Source organism: Phacochoerus africanus, chromosome 8, assembly GCF_016906955.1.
Source record: "Phacochoerus africanus isolate WHEZ1 chromosome 8, ROS_Pafr_v1, whole genome shotgun sequence".
NCBI classification, from domain to species: Eukaryota; Metazoa; Chordata; class Mammalia; order Artiodactyla; family Suidae; genus Phacochoerus; species Phacochoerus africanus.
In genome coordinates, this window is record NC_062551.1 from 62,064,348 (window position 1) to 62,085,055 (window position 20,708).

At 44.3% G+C, this 20,708-nt stretch overlaps 2 protein-coding genes across 8 annotated transcripts in view; one reads left to right on the forward strand and one right to left on the reverse strand.

The window, feature by feature from the left end:
- LOC125133013 (zinc finger protein 154-like) overlaps positions 1-10,521 on the forward strand; it is a 32,797-nt gene extending 22,276 nt beyond the window's left edge. For 5 of the 7 annotated variants that reach the window (XM_047790964.1, XM_047790968.1, XM_047790970.1 and 2 more), the window contains 3 exons: positions 465-591; positions 2,351-4,149; positions 4,916-5,414. In XM_047790964.1, the coding sequence (XP_047646920.1) occupies positions 465-591; positions 2,351-3,696 (1,473 nt within the window). In that variant the 3' untranslated portion in view covers positions 3,697-4,149; positions 4,916-5,414. Of the gene's footprint in view, positions 1-464; positions 592-2,350; positions 4,150-4,915; positions 5,415-10,465 lie in introns of those variants that run through there. The other 2 variants (XM_047790965.1, XM_047790969.1) reach the window with 2 other exon arrangements.
- Positions 10,522-17,169: 6,648 nt separating this feature from the next.
- The window catches only part of LOC125132948 (zinc finger protein 551-like), a 44,363-nt gene continuing 40,824 nt past the window's right edge, over positions 17,170-20,708 (reverse strand). Inside the window, exon 5 of the mRNA XM_047790835.1 lies at positions 17,170-20,023. Within this exon, the coding sequence (XP_047646791.1) occupies positions 18,717-20,023 (1,307 nt within the window). The 3' untranslated portion in view covers positions 17,170-18,716. The remainder of the gene's footprint in view (positions 20,024-20,708) is intronic.

The following is a 20,708-nucleotide window of genomic DNA, read 5'->3' on the forward strand; positions in this document are numbered from 1 at the left end:
GAGGGCACCAGGTGGATGCATTAAGCAAGCAGCTAAATACACAGATCTGGAAGTCTGGGGTGTGGAGAGGGAGATGGTGACCATAGGCATGTGACTATTAGGTCCAGTCTCAAGGGTTGTGTATATTTGGCGAGGGAGTATGCTTGATGACCCCAGGGCCCTGGTATTGAGATTTATGTAACTTTGGCTACCTCAGCAGAATAGGCCAGTGTGAGAATATGGGTCTCTCTATGCCAGGTGCACAACTTAGATACTTACTTGTCCACCTGCCTCTTGTTGATGGCTGGCCCCAGTGATCAGTGGGACCATTAGAAGACCAAGGTATCAATGGAGACAGGGCCTGGTTTCACCTCTGAGTTGGAAAGCTTGAGAGGGGGATGAGTATGAGGAAAATTGGAGGGGGGATGGATTGTTGTCCTTGAGAAGTGGCATATTTATGGTTTCATCTGTCTCCATCTTGTCAGGGCAGTGTGACCTTTGAAGATGTGGCCGTGTACTTCTCCTCGGAGGAATGGGATCTCCTTGAAGAGTCTCAGAAACGCCTGTACCACAATGTGATGCTGGAGAACTTGGCACTTATAACCTCCTTGGGTAAGGCTCTGAAACCACCTTTGTGCCTTAAGCTAGTCTCTACCCTTCCTTTTTGCCCTCCAGGAGGCATGGTCTGTTTTCACATCAGGACCATGGTTTCGGGAGTTCCCGTCGTGGCGCAGTGGTTAACGAATCCGACTAGGAACCATGAGGTTGTGGGTTCGGTCCCTGCCCTTGCTCAGTGGGTTAACAATCCGGCGTTGCCGTGAGCTGTGGTGTAGGTTGCAGACGCGGCTGGGATCCCGCGTTGCTGTGGCTCTGGCGTAGGCCAGTGGCTACAGCTCCGATTAGACCCCAAGCCTGGGGATCTCCATATGCCGAGGAAGCAGCCCAAAGAAATAGCAAAAAGACAAAAAAAAAAAAAGGACCATGGTTTCTACTTCCTTTCCTGTTTCCACGGGCACCTTCTGTGGTTGGTTGGACTGAGGTTTGTGCAGCGCCCTCTCCCTCCTTTATAGCAGGCCCAGCGCTAGCTTACCTGTTGACTTACATGGAAGAAATCAGAGTCATGAGTCTTGTATACCACCTAACTTCTCTTTTCCCTGACGAGTGACTTTGTCCAGTTTCAGGATACATGTGTGCTTTAGGGTCTGTCTCCTTCCTCTAGCTGACATTTTCTTTCATGTACCTGTTCTAAGAATTGCTGTCACTGACACCATTAATGCTTAAATGGCCTATAGGATATTCCTGCAAGACCTTCTTCTGAAGGTCCTGTGTAATATTTAGTTTTCTTTCCTGTGAGTTATCATAGCTAAGTTGTTTGGGTATTTATCTATTCATCTGTTCTGTCATCCCCTTAGTTTTTGTATCATCAAGGTGCCGTATCTTTGATTATTGCAGGAGTAGGGTTGGGTTGGAGAACCCACAGAAGTGCCAGGAAGTGTATGAATTAAGCAAGGTGGTTTAGAGGGAGCCTGGCCCTGCAGAGTATCACATGGAGGAGGAAATGATGAAAATGCTGTGTTCAGATCATGCTAGAAACCTCTTGTGTTTAACTAGTATTTGGATGCCAGTGCCAATGGCCATACTTCATTTCTGTCTTTCCTTCCCCTTTCTTGACACTTTGCTGATTCATTATCTCTATTGTCACTTTTTTTTTTCTTTTTTCTTTTTTGGCTGCCCAACGGCACATGGAGTTCCTGGGCCAGGGATAGAATCTGAGCCTCAGTTGTGACCCAAGCTATGGCTGTGATAATGCCAGACCCTTAACCCACTGTGCTAGGCCAGGGATCAAACCCAACAATCCCAGTGGGCCACAGTGGGAACTCCTATTGTCATGCCTATTCTTAGTTCCAGCCTCACATCTCTGGACTCCTCTCTTACCCATTCACCATTCCATCTAGCCCCTGTGTATTGTATCATGAAATGTGCACACATTCTTAAACAGTCTTTAAATACCAACTGCCTTGTTACAGGCTTATTTTTTGGGGTCTTGATACAACCCATCTTATACAGCATTCATGTGTCCCCAGCACACAAGTTTCTTTTGAAAGTTGTTTGCAGAGAAATGAATTGCAAATCCTGTCTCTCCTCTTTGTGTCCACCACATGGTTGTGTCCTTCACCTCATGAGGCCTTTCCCATTCTATGATGTTTATAACCCAGTTCTGCTATGCAGCCTCGTCCTCAACTGGAACCAAGTCCTTGCTCCTGCAAGCAATCCCATGGATGGGTTCCTAGGTTTGTTACACATACTTGTGTAGTAGCTGCCCCCTCCTACCAAAGTCATTGTGCACTTCAACAGCATTACTTGCTTTTAGGTTATTGGCGTGGAACAGAGGATGAAGAGGCACCTTCTGAACAGGGCATTTATGTACAAAGAGTGTCACAGTCTCACAGTGTCAAGACAGGTGTGTTCCTCAAGAACACCCATTTTTGTGAGATATGTGGCCCGGACTTGGGAGACATTTTGCACTTGACTGAGCACCAGAGAACACACTGTGAGCAGAAACTGAATGATATTGGGGCAAGGGGAAAACAGTTGTATTTCAGTGCAAAACTTCAGCACCAGAAGCAGCACATTGGAGAGAAATGCTTCAGAGGCAACATGGGCAGAGCCTCATTTGTGAAAGACTGCAAGTTTTTTGTGTTGGGGAGGTCCGTTTCCTGTGGGGAGCCCACACACACCAGGGAGAAGTCAATGAGGAGAAGTGAGTGTGGAGCAGCCTTTCACAGGGGAAAAACCCAGTACAACTCTGGAGAATGCACAAAAGACTTCACTTGCAAACACATACTTGTTCAGCAACAAAGAGTCTCCACTAGAGAAAAATGTTACATGTGTAGTGAATGTGGGAAATCTTTTAGCAAGAGTTACAGCCTCAATGACCATTGGAGAGTTCATACTGGGGAAAAGCCTTATGAGTGTGGGGAATGTGGGAAATCTTTTAGGCAAAGCTCGAGCCTCATTCAGCACCGTAGAGTTCACACTGGAGCAAGGCCTCATGAGTGTGATGAATGTGGGAAATTATTTAGCAACAAATCCAACCTCATTAAACATCGGAGAATTCATACTGGAGAAAGGCCATATGAGTGTAGTGAATGTGGGAAATCCTTTAGTGAAAGCTCTGCACTCCTTCAACACCGCAGTGTTCACACTGGAGAAAGGCCTTATGAGTGCAGTGAATGTGGGAAGTTCTTTACATACCACTCCAGTCTCATAAAACACCAGAGAGTTCATTCTGGATCAAGGCCCTATGAGTGCAGTGAATGTGGAAAATCTTTTACTCAGAACTCTAGCCTCATTGAACACCGTAGAGTTCATAGTGGAGAAAGGCCTTATAAGTGCAGTGAATGTGGAAAATCTTTTAGCCAAAGCTCTGCACTTCTGCAACATCGGAGGGTTCATACTGGAGAAAGGCCTTATGAGTGCAGTGAATGTGGGAAATTCTTTACTTACAGCTCCAGTCTCTTAAAACACCAGAGAGTTCACACAGGATCGAGACCTTATGAGTGTAGTGAATGTGGGAAATCTTTTACTCAAAACTCCAGCCTCATTAAACACAGGAGAATTCACACTGGTGAAAGGCCTTATGAATGCAGTGAATGTGGGAAATCTTTTAGCCATAGCTCCAGCCTCATTAAACACCGAAGAGTTCACACTGGTTAAAGGCGTGAGTGCATTCACTTTAGGAATTTGCTTAGCCTTAGGTCCAACTTCAGTGAGTGCTAGAGTGTCGATACTGGAGAAAGTTTTTATGAGTATTTGAATATGGGAAATTATTTTACCTGTAACCCTATCCTCCTAAAACACTATAATGTCACCTTGGATAAAAGCCTTATGAGTGTGGCAAATGTGGGAAATCATTTAGCCAAAGCCTAACCTCATTATACTCCAGACAATTCCCAGTGAAGAAAAGCCTTAATAAGTGAATGTGAGAAAGCATCCAGCTGAAGAATTTACCTCATCAGATACCACAAATTTCAAAAGGGAGAACTACCTTCGTTATGCAGGTGTATATGATTTCTCTGATCAATGCAACAACACTGGAAGAGATCCCTTCTGAAGATGCCATTTGCCTGTATTGAACCTCATACATCTAAACATCTACTTAAATTCCAGGTATGTGGGAACTACATTGCACTTTTTAACCTATCCAGTGACCTTGTGAAATTTAGGTCACTACCACATTTGTAGCAGAAGTTATTTCACCTCTAACTACCTGGCAGATGCCCATAGGGTACCACATCCACCCATCCTAGTGTGTTCAGGGAGGGAGACAGCAGTGCTCTCCCATTTGCAGGATGATTCATGAGTGGCTTGAGCACTTAGTCTTTCCCCATTACTTGTCCTCTTGAAAGTTAAAGCATGGACTTTACCTGGTTTGGGCCTAGAGGACTCTGATGGTGATTTGAAAAGATGGACTACATTTTTTAGGAATATTATTGGTCTCATGAGACTCTAGTAATGGAATTTTCTAATCCCCAGGTTGCCAACCTGGGAAATAGTCTGCTCTTTGTTGTACAATAATAAAGGCCTTATTATTTAAGCCACCATTAACCTTAAGGGTTGTCTTCACCATATAGGGTGGTTTGAGGTTAATTGGATTTGCTAGTATGGAGGGACCAACAGCCTCTGGTCAGGATCCTAAAGTCCGTGCCTCAGCAGAGACAGGCTGATGGCAGAATATGCCACTCCAGTTTTGGCTTGGGTTGCACTGCTGCTCAGAGCCTTCAAAGAAGCACTGCAGGGCTTTGGGGGTCCTAATTTATAGCTCAGATGCCATGGTATTTTGTAGGTTTGGAGTTTAAACTGAGGAAGGGGCCTTGTTGTTGTGATTACCTTTATTGCTTCTGAGAGCAACCTAAACTCGTTCTCTTGTTCACAGGCAATATCGCATTGTGCTCAGCACTGGTGAGGGACATCTGTTCCCCAAGTCCTGCAGTGGAGCCGTTGCCCTGGTATCCTGATTCTGTAGGGTAATATCACCGATTTTAAGATTTTAGGGGTCAGGGGAATGTAATTGTTACAGAAACACTGAATTAATAGGGAGCAGAGGAAATGACACATTCTGGATAGATTGTGCCTCTTTTAAAATGTCATTCATAATGTTTAATCACTATTGTTATGAAGGATGATCTGCTACAGAAATTCTTAGGACTTCCAGGAGTTCTCATCATGGTGCAGTGGAAACGAATCCAACTAGGAACCATGAGGTTGCGGGTTCAATCCCTGGCCTCGCTCAGTGGGTTAAAGATCCGGTGTTGCTGTGAGCTGTGGTGTAGGTCAAAGACATAGCTAGGATCTGGCATGGCCTGTGGCTACAACCCTGATTAGACCAATAGCCTGGGAATCTCTGTGTCCCTCGGGTGCGGCCCTCAAAAGACCAAAAAAAAAAAAAAAAAAAAGAAAAGAAAAGAAATTCTCAGGACTTCAGAAATGTATATCTTGTGTATCTGAGGGCCTTGTTAGAGAAAATATTCTAGAAGTTTTGTGGATTTCTGGTGTGTGGCTCAGCAGGTTATGAACCCGACTATTATCCATGAAGATGAGGGCTTGATCCCCGGCCCCAGTCTGTGGTTAAGTGGCTGTAGCGTAGGCCCCAGCTGCAGCTCTGATTCAACCCCTAGCCTGGGAACTTCCATGTACCATGGGTGTGCTCCCCCCAAAAGAAGAAAATTAATAAGTATATAAAAGTTTTGTGGATTCCTGTGGCCTGTCTAGCCTGTTCACCTAAGGCCATTGCTGTGTAGAAAGGAAAACAAAGATAGAAGAGTGATCCTTAGTCCAGTGATGTGGTCTTTTTTACCTATACCGTATCCCTTTTAAATGAAGTGGAAACACCCTTTGATTTTACTTCAAAAATGGGTCACTTTGGTAATTCTTCTGGGGCCCACTGGCTTAAGGATCCATCGATGTCACTGCAGTGGCTTGGCTTGCTGTTGTGGTGCAGTTTTTTTGTTTTTTTGTTTTGTTTGTTTGTTTTTATCTTTTTGCTATTTCTTGGGCCGCTCCCTCGGCATACGGAGATTCCCAGGCTAGGGGTCCAATCGGAGCTGTAGCCACCAGCCTATGCAAGGGCCACAGCAACGCGGGATGCAAGCCGCGTCTGCATCCTACACCACAGCTCACAGCAACACCAGATCCTTAACCCACTGAGCAAGGCCAGGGACCAAACCCACAACCTCATGGTTCCTAGTCGGATTCGTTAACCACTGCGCCACGACGGGAACTCCTGGTGCAGGTTTCATCCCTGACCTGGGAACTTTTGCATGCTTGGGTGTGGCCCAAGAAAATTTGCTCACCTATTTTTGTTGCCACTAAAAGTGCCAAACCTACATGTTGAGTCAGTAGGGTTGCCAAACCTGATTTGCTAGAATAGGTAATCTAGACTTTTTATTTGAGTCATATTTTTAAAGTTTTAATAAGTATAAATTTATACAGCAGAATGTTTATACTTAAGCTACACAATTTGATAATTTTTGGTATTTATATAAATCCATGAAACCATCAGTCACAATAAACATTCTGTCACCCCCATACTTACCTTGTGTCCTTTTATTTCTTTGTCCTCCAAGTAGCCATTGATTTTCTTTTCTTCGTATTAGATTAATTTGCATTTTCTAGAATTTTTTTTTTTTTGTCTTTTTGCTATTTCTTTGGGCCACTTCCGCGGCATATGGAGGTTCCCAGGCTAGGGGTCGAATCGAAGCTGTAGCCACCGGCCTACGCCAGAGCCACAGCAACACGGGATCCGAACTGCATCTGCAACCTACACCACAGCTCACGGCAATGCCGGATCGTTAACCCACTGAGCAAGGGCAGGGACTGAACCTGCCACCTCATGGTTCCTAGTTGGATTCGTTAACCACTGCGCCACAACAGGAACTCCTGCATTTTCTAGAATTTGATATGACTGAAATTAAAAGTGTTTAGTCTTTTCCTTGGGTGCCCTTGTGTGACATTTATTTGGAAATTCAACAATGGTGCTTATATGAGGAGTTCATTGTTTTTATATTATTGAGAAGTGTATTTTATTGCTATACCATTATTTATTCATTCATCTGTTCATGGATATTTTAATTGTTTCCAATTAATTGGCTATTATAAATAAAAGCGCTATGGAAATTGGATACAATTCCTCATATTGATGTTTCCATTTTCCTGTGTCAGTGCTTCATAATGCAATACCTGAATCAGAGTGTGTGTGAATATATAACTTTTTTTGGGGGGGGGGCACACCCACAACATATGGAACTTCCCATGCTAGGGGTCGAATTGGACTTCACCTGTCATCCTATGCCACAGTGACAGCAACACGGGATCTGAGCTGTGTCTGCAACCTACTCCACAGCTCACAACACCTCCAGATCCTTAACCCACTGAGCGAGACCAGGGATCAAAGGCACATCCTCATGGATCCTCGTCAGGTTCATTAACCACTGAGCCACAAAGGGAACTCCTGAATATGTAATTTTTAAAGATATGTCGAATTGTCATCCAAAATGACAAATTCTCTTTTGTATTCTTTTTTTGTGTGTTTTGTTTTTTGCTTTTTAGGGCCGGACCCTGACATATGGAAGTTCCCAGACTAGGGGTCTAATCAGAGCTACAGCTGCTGGCCTACACCACAGCCACAGCAAACTCGGGATCCGAGCCAAGTTCTATTTCTCCCATAGTCTAACTAACAGTGGATATGGTTAGCTTTTAAAATTTTGACTCTTTTAGTAAATGTAAAGCTTTATATCACTTGTGGGTTTTTTCGTGTTTTTGGCTTTTTTTTTTTTTTTTTGTCTTTTTAGGGCCATGCCTGTGGCATATGGAGGTTCCCAGGCTAGGGGTCCAATCAGAGCTGTAGCTGCTGGTCTACGTTACAGCCACAGCAACACTGGATCCGAGCCAAGTCTGGGACCTACACCACAGCTCAGGGCAACGCCGGATCCTTAACTCACTGATCGAGGCCAGGGATCAAACCCACCTCCTCATGAATACTAGTCGGATGCGTTTCCACGGCCCCACAGTGGGAACTCCATGATGTCTATGATTATAAATAAAATAAACCACTAAATTTATGGGAATAGAAAAGATAAGAACAAAATAAATAATCACAGAATAATTAACTTCCTAGTAGTCTTTTCCAATTTTGGATAGATTTGAAAACAGCCATTACAAGGGGTAGAGTATGTGCCATCAGAGTAATTTCATGTGGTGAGGGATAAATTTAAAAGGGCCAGATGAAGAGTTCCCGTCATGGCTCAGAGGTTAACAAACCCGACTAGTATTCATGAGGATTCAGGTTCAAACCCTGGCCTCACTTAGTGGGTTAAGGATCCAGCATTGCCACAAGCTGTGGTGTAGGTCACAGACGCGGCTCAGATTCCAAGTTGCTATCTATGGCTGTGGTATAGGCCAGCAGCTATAGCTCTGATTCAACCCCTAGCCTGGGAACCTCCATATGCTGCAGGTGTGGCCCTAAAAAGACCAAAAAAGAAAAAAACCAAAAACCTTTTAGTTTCAATGTTTTAAGCGTATAAATGGGGAATTCCTGTTGTGGCTCCATGGGTTAAGAATCTGACTAGTATCCATGAGGATGCAGGTTTGATCCCTAGCCTCACTTAGTGGGTTAAAGGATCCAGCATTACAACAAGCTTCAGTGTAAGAGGAAGGCTCAGCTTGGATCTACTGTTGCTGTGGCTTTGGCATAGGCCAGCAGCTGTAGTTCCAATTTGACCCCTAGTCTAGGAAGTCCTCTATGACTTGTGTGCGGCCCTAAAAAAAAAGAACCAAAAAGTACATGTTAAAATGTATATTATAAATTCAAACAGATTAAGTCAGTCACACCTGAACTAAACTGTTAAAGGAAATATTCAATACTTGTCGCTTCCTGATCTTTGTGTCTTAATTTTAATATTTTTTGAGTCTCTGTGGCCATATTATTCCATTTTATTTGATCTGATGTACAAAATCCTCTTTGTGTTTCAAGGGTCCTTTTTAGATTTAAAGTAGAAAGAAACAAATAGCATTAATTATAGAAAGTTAGAATAAGAAAGAGAGGAATAATTTACTTATCCATTTGGCAGATATGTAAATTAGGGCCAAGGAAGAGGAAGTGAGTGACTTACACAGCTAGTTACTAGCAGGACTGGAAGTAAACCCAGACTTAGTAACCCCTGGGTCCAATGTTTTGTTGTGTTTCATATTTTTATTTTAAGGTTTTTACTTACAGACTTTTTCTTTGTGGCTGTTCTGGAGGCACGTGGAAATTCTGAGGCAAGGGGTAGAACTCAAGCCAGAGCAGTGACGCCAGAGCCTTAACTTGCTGAGCTGCCAGGGAGCTCCTAAAGACAATTTTTAGAGCAGTTTTAGGTTCATAACCAAATTAAGAGGGAGGTACTCTGCCCTCCAACACACATGCATCACCTCTTCCATGGTCATCATCCCCCACCGGATTGGTACTTATAATTGATGAACCAGTAGACACCGATACTTACTTGTTTGTTTTTGGCCACCCTGTGGCATATGGAGTTCTTGGACCAGGGATCTGAGCCACAGCTAGGGCAATGCCAGATCCTGAATGCATCATGCCGGGCAAGGATCAAACCAGCATCCTGGATCTGCAGAGGTGCTACCGATCCCATTGCACCACAGTGGGAACTGCACATTTATGTGTTTTTTAATCATTCATAGTCCATGTAGTTCATATTAGGTTTACTGTTGGTGGTGTATATTCTGAATTTTTGTTTGTTTGTTTGTTTTTTGTTTTTTGTCTTTTTAGGGCTGCACCTGCAGCATATGGAGGTTCCCAGGCTAGAGGTCTAATTGGAGCTACAGCTGCCAGCCTACACCAGAGCCACAGCAACACCAGGTCTGAGCCACATCTGGGACCCACACCACAGCTCATTGCAATGCTGGACCCTTCTAAGCAATGCCAGGGATGGAACCCACAACCTCATGGTTCCTAGTCGGATTTGTTTCTACCGCGCCAGGATGGGAACTCCTATATTCTGAATTTAAACATACTTGTTTTTTGTGGCACCTGCAGCATATGGAAGCTCCCGGGCCAGAGATCAACTTTGAACTGCAGTTGGAACCTCTCCTGCAGCTGCAACAATGGTGGATCCATTAATCCACTGCCCCAGGCCATGGATCAACCTGTGTTTCTGCTACCATCCAGATTCTTAAACCACTGCACCACAGTGGGAATTTTTTTGTTTTTCTTTTTAGGGCTGAACCCACGGCATGTGAAAATTCCCAGGGTAGGGGTCAAATTGGAGCTGCAGCTGCTGGCCTACTCTGCAGCTTCAACAACACTGGATCCGTAACCCACTGAGCAAGGCCGGGGGTTGAATCCACATCCTCATGGATATTAGTCTGGTTCCTAACCTGCTGAGCCACAATGGGAACTCCTGTTTTTTCTTGATCTGTCTTTTTGTTACAGGGGTCTCAGCTAAGAATGAAGAAGGGTCCTGGCAAGAATATAATTTTTCCTCCCGACACCTGTTAAAACATGGACATAAACCCCAAACGCTTCCTCTGCCCCAGTCTGTAACCCATTGGGATCGCACACGATCTGGATGTGGGCACTGGCAAAAGCCTTGACAACAGGACTTCTCTTTTGTCTCTGGGGTTTAAGTATCTGTTATCTCTGCAGTGGCTCAGTTGCTGATGTGGCAAAGGTTCAATCCCTGGCCCATTCTGTGCCTTGGGTGTGGCCAAAAAACAAAAAAAACAAAAAACATAGCCCAGAGTCTTAGCTGAGCTGAGCAAACACTTGCAGCTTGGAGTTCCTGCTGTGGCACAGTGTTAAGAATCCAACTGCAGTGAGTTCCTCTCATGGTGCAGCGTAAACGAATCTGACTAGTATCCAGGAGGATGCAGGTTTGATCCCTGGCTTCTCTCAGTGGCTCAGGGATCGGGCATTGCCATGGGCTGTGGTGTAGGTCTCAGACTCAGCTTGGGTCCACATTGCTGTGGCTGTGGTGTAGGCTGGCAGCTGTAATTCCGATCAGACCCCTAGCCTGGGGACCTCCATATGCGGAGAGTGTGGCCCTAAAAAGCAAAAAAACAAAAACAAAAAACAAAACCTGCTATAGAGGCATGGGTTCTATCCCTAGTCAGGTAGTCATGTGCAGTGGGTTAAGGATCCTGCATTGCCACAGCTGTGATGTGTATAACAGTTGCAGCTTGGATTCACTTCCTGGGCCAGGAACTTCCATATGCTTCAGGTGCTGCCTTTAAAAAACAACAAAAAGGGTTTTTTTGTTTGTCTTTTTGCCTTTTCTAGGGCCGCTCCTGCAGCATATGGAGGTTACCAGACCAGGGATCTAATCGGAGCTACAGCCACTGGCCTATGCTAGAGCCACAGCAACGCGGGATCCGAGCCGAGTCTGCGACCTACACCACAGCTCACGGCAACGCCGGATCCTCAACCCACTGAGCAAGGCCAGGGATCGAACCTGTAACCTCATGGTTCCTAGTGGGATTCATTAACCACTGAGCCACGACGGGAACTCCAGAAGAAAATATTTTGAATTGCTGACACTTTTCTTCACCACAATGCTGATGACCCTTTCCAGCAGACCCAGGAACCCCCTTACTCCAAGTCAAGGACAGGGTGCTTTTTTTCTTTTTTGAATTATGGTTTAAATATAAAATTCTGTTTAATACTGGGACGAAGTACATTCACATCCTCCTTGTGTTAACTTTATTAGTTCAATGGTAAACAATCATGGCGAGTTCCCATATGGCTCAGTAGGTTAAGGTTGACTTTGTCCCTCCTGCAGCTCCAGTTGCTGCTGTGGGGCAGGTCCAGTCCCTGGCCGGGGAACTTCCACATGCTGCATGTGAGGCCAAAAAATGCATTTATGTTTTGTTTGCCACTTCTTTCGCTCTTTGTTTCCTTTGGAGGGGTGCCATATGTAAACCTTACAGGAAATAAATTTGTAAGCTTCTTTCTTAATCTGTCTGGTGTTCATTTTAATTCTCAGATGTAGCCATGACCCCTAAGAGAGTGGAGGTAGCGTTTTCCCTTAGTGACCGCCTCCTTTCCAGCATCTTGTAATTCCTTCATTGGCTTATTCTGTAGAATACTGGCAGGCATTCAGCTGCCATCTTAAACTCTGGGAATATGGATGGTTTTATCAAAACTAAACATCCTCTCATCCATAGGTTCTAGCAGTTGCATTCCATGGTATTTATTACCCAAAATGAGTTGAACACTTACCTCCACGTAGAAACCTGCATGCAGATGTTAATGGGAGCTTTAGTCCTAACTGTCACAACTAGGAGAGAACCAAGATGTCATTCAGGAGGTAAATGGACACAGATTGGGGCACATTCATGCAATGGAATGTTATTTGTTGCTCAGAAGAAATGAGCAGCCATGGAGTTATGAAGAGATGGAAAGAAAGCAGTCTGAAAATTTGACATAATGTGTTTCCAACTATATATGACATTCCAGAAAGAAAAGTATGGAGAGGGTAAGAAGATCAGTGGGTTGTGAGTGATTGCTGGGGGAGCAGAGCCCAAAACAAAACTTGCATTTTTTGTTGTTATTGGTGTGTTTGGAAACCACACTTTTCTACAGAAGCTGTACCACTTTACAACGCCAGTGATGCATGAACAACAGGGTTTCTCCACAAGCATTTTTATATCATTCATGTTTGTGTAACATGTTCTGATGGATGTGTCCAGATTTCTCACTCATTTTCACTATGATTGTCATTTGCATTCCTAGGAAATGCCTCACATCTTTTCACGTGCTTATTTCCAGCACAATTGTAGCTCCTCCTCTTGGGTGAATGCGTGTTCTGTGTCTTTTGTCTATTTTGTATTTGGATTTTTTTAAAAAGATAGCATTGGGAGTCCCCTGGTGGCCGAGCAGTTAAGAATTTTGTTGTCAATTCTGTGCCTCTGGTTCGATCCACGATCTGGAAACTTCCACATGCTGCAAGTGTGGTGAAAGCTGAGTTTTGAGAGTTCTCTCATATTCATAATATGATGTGACATTTGTAAATGTTTTCTTCAGCCTCTGTCCTTGACCCTCTCATCCTCTTCAGAGGGTGTTTCTCAGAGCCTCGATGCTCAGTTTTGACAAAGTTCAATGTTTCCATCTCTTTTTATGGTTAACAATTACGGTGTCAAATTATAAAAGTTTTTTTAGAATTTTCCCCTTGAAATGTGTCCTAATGTTTTACATTTTTCATCAAAGTGTGTAATCCGTTTCTAATTCATTTGTACTGGGTGTGGGTTTAACTTGTTTAGGTTAAGAGTTTTTGTTTCCTTCCTTGCTTTTGAGTTTTGCTGTGGATGTCCAATTGCTTTATTTCCATTTTATGGAGAAGACCTCTTTTCCTCCAGTGAATTCCTTTTGTACATTTGGCCGAAAAATCAGTTGGGCTTGGGCATATTCTTCCAAACCTGTGTTGTATTCCATTGATCGTGTCTTGTGTACTTTAAAAAATATATATATATAAAATATATATATATATTATATATATATACACACACACACACAGGGAGTTCCCATCATGGCACAGCAGAAACAAATCCGACTAGGAACCATGAGGTCGAGGGTTCAATCCCTGGCCTCACTCAGTGGGTTAAGGAGCCGGTGTTGCCATGAGCTGTGGTATATGTCACAGACGCGGCTTGGATCTGGCATTGCTGTGGCTCTGACCTAGGTTGGCAGCTGCAGCTCCAATGAGACCCCTAGCCTGGGAGCCTCTATATGCTGCGGGTGCACCCTAAAAAGACTAAATAAATAAATAAATAATGAGTTGGTTCCCTTGTGGCACAGCTGGTTAAGGATCCAGCATTGTCACTGCTGTAACCTGGGTTCCATCCCTAGTCCACGAACTTCCACATGCTGTGGGTGTGGCCCAAACCAAACCAAAACTAAGTTCTGCACCTTTAAAAAATATTTCATGGAACAGTTTACTGTCAATATTTACCTCATTTCAAACACACACTGTGCTGGAATTTATTAAGTAAAGAGCTATAAATTGTTGCCCCCCCCAATTTTTTTCTAATAATGCTGAAATTAGTATCCCTATCACTCCATGTGCATTAGCACTAATGTTCCCCAGATCGTTTTTTGTCTTTGAACTCTGTTACTGTCTGTGCATAGACAGATTTTAAAACTGGTATGTGGTCAAGTTTAAAAGTTATTTCCTTTATGGTTTCTGGGCCTTTTATGCTTTAGAAAGACCTTTGCTCAAAATGATAGAATTAAAACATTCATCTATTGTTGTCCTATGAATACTTCTATGGTTTTATTTGTACACCGCCCGCTGCTGAATTTTTCTAAGTCCTCCCAGGAGCCTAGGAACTCATTGATGCTACTCTGAGCAGTCCATATGGTTTACCCTTGGGAACCGGCGATTTGGATCCATCCCGCTAACGTTATCGGGCGCCACCTAGCGGCCACATTTATGTCTCTTCCCTCCGGGGCCTCCGGAGACCTCAACGGTTCATATGGCTGCGATGCCCGAAGCATAGTTCCAGGAGGCCTCGGTTGCTAGTGGGAATGTCCCGGGCGTGCGCGAGGAGTAAAGGCCTCTGCTCTCTCTGGAGATTGTACCTCCAGGCCTTTGAGGGCAGATAGGACTCAGTGCCTTAGTCAACCAACCTGAGCCTGAGCTGCTCTCCTCTGGTGAGTCTGAGAAGGATGTGAGTCCGCCTATTTTTGTTTTTTTCCTTCTTTTCTAGGCCCCCAGTGCAACATGTATAAGTTCCCAGGCTTAGGGGGTCAAATGGAACCTGAGCTACCACAGCTGTGCCAGAGAGCTCGCGGTAAGGACGAATTCTCAACCCACTGAGCCAGGCTAGGGATCCAACCCTCGTCCTCGCGGTTGCTAGTTGGGTTCGGTACCACTGAGCCACAACGGGAATTCTGGTACCAGTCTCTTGACCTCCTGGTCAAATTTTCCCTGCCCTAGGCGTGGTACGGTGCCAATTAGGCATTTATGTTGCATGACCCGCCCCCCCAACCCCCCAGCCAGGTTAGGACACAGCCCCAGGGTCCCTGCAACCTTTTAAACTCAAGTGTTCGGGTCTCTGAGGCCAAAAACACTAGGTGCTTGAGGAGCCTTAGGCTCATTCCTAAAGGCATCTCAAATTCTGAGCACTGAATTCAGCTGAGAATTTGTAGACAACTGCAAGAACTCATGTGAATTGTGGGACCCAATAGTCACGTGCAATTTTAACTCACTTGTGGACTCGGGTTACTCCTAGGGCTATGTGTGTGCGAGAGGCTCTGGTGTGCCACAATAACTTGAGACTAATGAAAATAAGGACAACATCCCGAAATTTATGGGGTACAGCAGAAGCAACACTTAAGACATTTCTAGTTGTAATGCCTATCTTAAGACGTTTCCCAGGAGTTCCCGTCGTGGCGCAGTGGTTAACGAATCCGATTAGGAACCATGAGGTTGTGGATTTGATCCCTGCCCTTGTTCAGTGGGTTAACGATCCGGCGTTGCCGTGAACTGTGGTGTAGGTCACAGAGGCGGCTCGGATCCCCAGTTGCTGTGGCTCTGGCGTAGGCCAGTGGCTACAGCTCCGATTCGACCCCTAGCCTGGGGACCTCCATATGCCGCGGGAGTGGCCCAAGAAATAGCAAAAAGACAAAAAAGTAATAATCATGTTTCCCAGTTAAGACTGTAACCTTCCATCGTAATGCACCAGGAAAAAGAGCATCCTAAAGCAAGTAAGAATATAAAAATCAGTGTACAAATTAATGAAATAGAGTGTAATGGAATATTATGGACCAGTAGATGCAAAAGTACTAGACAATTTAGATAAAATAGATGAATTCCCAGGAAGATGCAAAGTACCAAAATTGACTCAAGAACTAGGTCATCTGACTGGAACAAGTGAAGACTGAATACCTAATGAAAACTATCCAGGAAGGACTATTATCAAGTCTTCCACAAGTAGGACAGGGGAACGCTTTTCAACTTTGAACTTGCTGAGGCTAATAATACATTCTGTTGGTCCCAGGCTACTGGCAGTGATGCTTTTATCCAGGAATGCCCCAGGTTCATCCAGATTCTTGTAACTTCACCATGAGCCCACTGACATTCCTCCTACCACAGGAGTCAATGTTGTGGCTGTCCCTGCCCTTGTGGTGAAGAGGGAGTATGGACATATAGTACTTTTTTTAACTAGGGTCTAAGGGGTGGGGTGTCTCAGATTTCACAGGGTCACTCTTTGGCAAATTTAAAGTGTAAGTGAAGGAAGGGGGTGTAGGAGGGCTTCTCAAGCAGTCTGTTATCTAAATCGCCTAGGGTTTGCCAAAAGGGGAACTTCATGGGTGTGTGTTGTCTAGTTCCTCATTTGTCCTCTAATCTGGCAGCTGTGACATACAGTTGGCAGTACGTCGATGATGTCTTTGAAACAGATATCTTACGAATCAAAAAAACCAGTTAAATATTCCCTAGTTAAGCATGACTTGGGGGTGGGGGCTGTGCTTGTGTTCCCAGGCCAGAGATGTAGCCACAATGCTGGGGAGCTCCTATGGTCTGTTTTGTTTTGGCTGCCCCTATGGCATAAGGAGTTTCTGGATCCTTGACCCTTAACCTACTATGCTGGGCTGGGAATCAAACCTGTACCCAGCACTCCAGAGACACCACAGATCCTGTGGCACCGCAGTGGGAACTCCTACTTTTGGACTGTTTTGAAAGAAATGTTTTTAGTCCACTAAAATAACATCCTGAGGAGTTCCTGTCATGGCTCAGTGGTTAACGAATCCGACTAGGAACCATGAGGTTGCAGAGTCGATCCCTGGCTTTGCTCAGTGGGTTAAGGATCCAGTGTTGCTGTGGTGTAGGTTGCAGACTTGACTTGGATCCTGTGTTGTGGTGGCTACGGCTCCGATTGGACCCCTAGCTTGGGAACCTCCGTATGCCATGGGAAGCAGCCCTAGAAAAGGTAAAAAGGTTTAAAAAAAAATAACCCCCTCAGATCCCACATTAGGCACTTCTAGTCTCTCACCTTTATCTCTTCAGTATCTAATATACAGGATCATGGGGGAGGAGAACAGGTCAGCATGTTCACTAGCCACAAAGGGAGCCAATAAACCATATCTAGACTGTTTTAAATTCTAGTGGAATGACTTTTCATCACTGCGTTCCTCTCCACTTGTGTTTACATAAGGCTTTATTTGTAAACAGCCAAGAACTGGAAACAAGCTGGCAAGTGAGTAAACAAATCAACCAATCTTGGTATATCTACTACACAGGATAATACTCAGTTGTAATAAGGATGAAGTATTTACAATAAGTAACATTTATGAATCACAAAATAATTATGTAGCAGGAAGGAAAGCACAATTTTTAAAAAGTAAATACTTTTATGGATTCTAATCATAATCCCTTGTTGCACAACAGGCTAATAATGATCCATCTCTGGCCCGGGAACTTCCAGATGCTGTAGGTGCAGCCAAAACCAAACCAAACCAAAAACTAATTGTATTATACATTTTAAATCAAATATACCTGAATAAAATTTGTTATAGGTATATATATATAAAAACCTGTTCAAACAGAAATCTGATTCTCCTTTTTTCACAACTGCAGGTTTAGCAACCTTGGGAGGGGCAGCCCTGTATTTAGGGGAAGGAAGTACTGGCAAAGATATTTCATCTGAGTTGGCAGGAACAGTTGTAGGGTCACAAAAGCTATATCCTGGGCTTATTACAGGGTCTCCCTTCTGTCTATTCTCATTTCTTGTCAATGCAGCAAGTATCCTTGAGGTGGACAATCCAAAGGCTACAAGAAAAAACAGAGCTCTGACAAAAACCTCAACTACAGGAGGAACATGGGATGTGGAGGTACATCCTCTCTTGCCATGGTGCCTTCCAGTGCAAGTTAATCACATCCTGTGTTTCTGTATGAATTAAGATTTCAGCCTCACCCCTGTAGTGTTACAAGCGGTGACACCAGAAAATACAACTCTAGATAGAAGGCACATGATTGTCAGCAATGCAAGTTAGACCACAACTGGAAAAGGGCAAATCTTTTGGTGCTAACATTACACACACAGAGTGATCTTTGCTAAAACTGGGTCAGGATCAAGACCTAATTAGAGGAGAGGGAATGAGGCATCCCTGAAAATTATTTCTGCTCTGGAGGAGTTCCCATCGTGGCTCGTAGGAGGTCACAGATGTGGCTTGGATCCCATGTTGCTCTGGCGTAGGCCAGCAGCAATAGCTCTGATTCGACCCCTAGCCTGGGAGCCTCCATACGCTGTGGGAACAGCCCTAGAAAAGACAAAAAACAAAAAACAATTATTCCTACTCTGTAGGGAAGAGACATGTGCCTTCTCTGACGGCCATACTGTTGGAACCTGGGACTGGCTAGGAGGTGGAGGTGAGGCTTCTGCCGCAGAAACTGGATGGGACATAATTCAGGCAAGGGAGCCAGCAGTAGCATATATGTAAAAAATCTCCTAAAAGAATACCACAAACCTACAATGTTCCCACTGTGGATGACTGATATATGAGGTTCCACCATCAAGCACAAAGCCTCTCTAGTTCTATTATGCCAAGCAACGAAAACCCATGCTCCCCACAGATGGACAGAAAGACCTTTACATTAAGGTTTTCCCAAATTTGCTATAAACTTTTCATGTTGAGATAAAGAACACTGGCTGCAGCTGGTTTTCTCACAGTCATTGCATTCATGAGGTTATCTGGTATGAAGTTTTCTGTGTTGGATGATGTGGGAGCTTTGACTAAAGGATTTCCCGCATTCCCCACACTCATAAGGCTTTTCTCCTGTGTGGACTCTCCGGTGCTGAATGAGATTAGACTTTTGGCTAAAGGATTTGTCACACTCATCACACTTATAAGGTCTTGCTCCAGTGTGAATTCTCTGGTGTTGATTGAGAGTAGAGCTGTGGCTAAAGGATTTCCCACATTCGCCACACTCGTAAGGCCGTTCTCCAGTGTGAATTCGCAGGTGCTGCACAAGTTTGCATTTGTAGCTGAAAGATTTTCCACATTCACTGCATTTATAAGGCCTCGCCCCGCTGTGAATCTTCTGGTGTTGAATGAGGTTGGAACTTTGGCTAAAGGAATTTCCACACTCACCACACTTGTAAGGTTTGGCTCCAGTGTGAACTCTCTGGTGTTTAATGAGAGTAGAGCTGTAGCTAAAGGACTTCCCACATTCGCCACACTCATAAGGCCTCACTTTAGTGTGAATCTGTAGGTGTTGCACAAGTCTTAATTTGTAGCTGAAGGCTTTCCCACATACATTGCATTTATAAGGCCTTGCGCCAGTGTGAATTCTGTGGTGTTGAATGAGTCTGTAGCTTTGGCTAAAGGATTTCCCACATTCGTTGCACTCATAAGACCTTGCTCCTGTGTGAGCTCTCTGGCAATCAGTAACAGTGGAGCTTTGGTTAAAAGGTTTCTCACAGTCATCATAGTCACAGTAACTTTCTCTAGTGTGAATTTGCTGATGCTGATAAAGTGTGTATTCATAGCTGAACAATTTCTCATACTCACTGTACTTGTAATGACTTTTTCCACCATGAAAAGGCTCCCCATACCCGAAGCTGCTATGTGGCTTCACCCCTTTAAGAGTAGCCTGATGCTGGAGAAGATTCAACACAGCTAGGAAATCTTTCCCAACATCTTCACAAGTGAAGGGCTTCCCTGAAACATGGAATTTGTAACTCCTCACAAATGAGGCCCTATCTACATCCCTTTTGAATGGCTTCTCTTCACTGTGTTTCTGGTGCTGGTGAAGGTTTGGGCTGAACCAGAACTGTTTGCTGCATGCCTCACAGGTGTATGATTTCTGTCCAGGATGCAATCCTTGGTACTCAGCTAGGTACAAAATGTTTCTCCCAGCCATGTCACACTTCTCACAGGGGTGAGTCTTCTGAATGGATGGATCCAAATTTGGAGTCTTGCCCAGTGACATTTGTTCTACAGAAACACTCTGCACAGAAAAAGCCTCCTCATCCTCCATTCCATACCAACAACCTGAAAGCATAGAAATGTTGGTGAATGCGTGTTGTCTTTGGTGGGAGGGGGCAGACCCACCACAAATGTATGTAGGACTCCCCAAAGAATGAGTCTATTGGATTGTTTTGAAGGTTTGGTTGATAAAAAGGCTGCTTTGCAATACTGAGATTCTGAAAGTTCTAAGAATTAAAGAGGCCTTACAAGATAAAGGATGATATGGGTGAGATTGCTGTAAGTTTATGTCCAGGCCCAGGGAAATATGGTATCCAAAGTCTCTTTAAGGAGAAGTGCAGGCCTTGCAACACATGTGGAACTTAATGCCAGGGAGCACTACAGAGGGAACAATAAAGGAAAAAGTGGCATATGGAAGGGTGAAGGGTAGAAATATGGTGGCGTAAGTGGCACTGGCATCAACACACTGGTGGACATAGGACAGGTCCCTGGTATGTTCTGAACACAGTTCTATTGTTCTGTACATGACACACAAGAGGAAACAAAACTAAGTATTACAAAAAGAACCTCAGCGGGGCATCTTATAGGAATAGCCCACGGTCCCCAAAGGTAGTCAATGTATCAGGAAATGCTGGCACAGATAGGCCATCAACAGAGAGGAAGGAGGAAAAAACCTGGGCAGAGGAGCCATGGTTCTGGAAAGTTACCCAGCCATGGTTCTGGAAAGTTACCCAGCCAGGGCACATAAGTA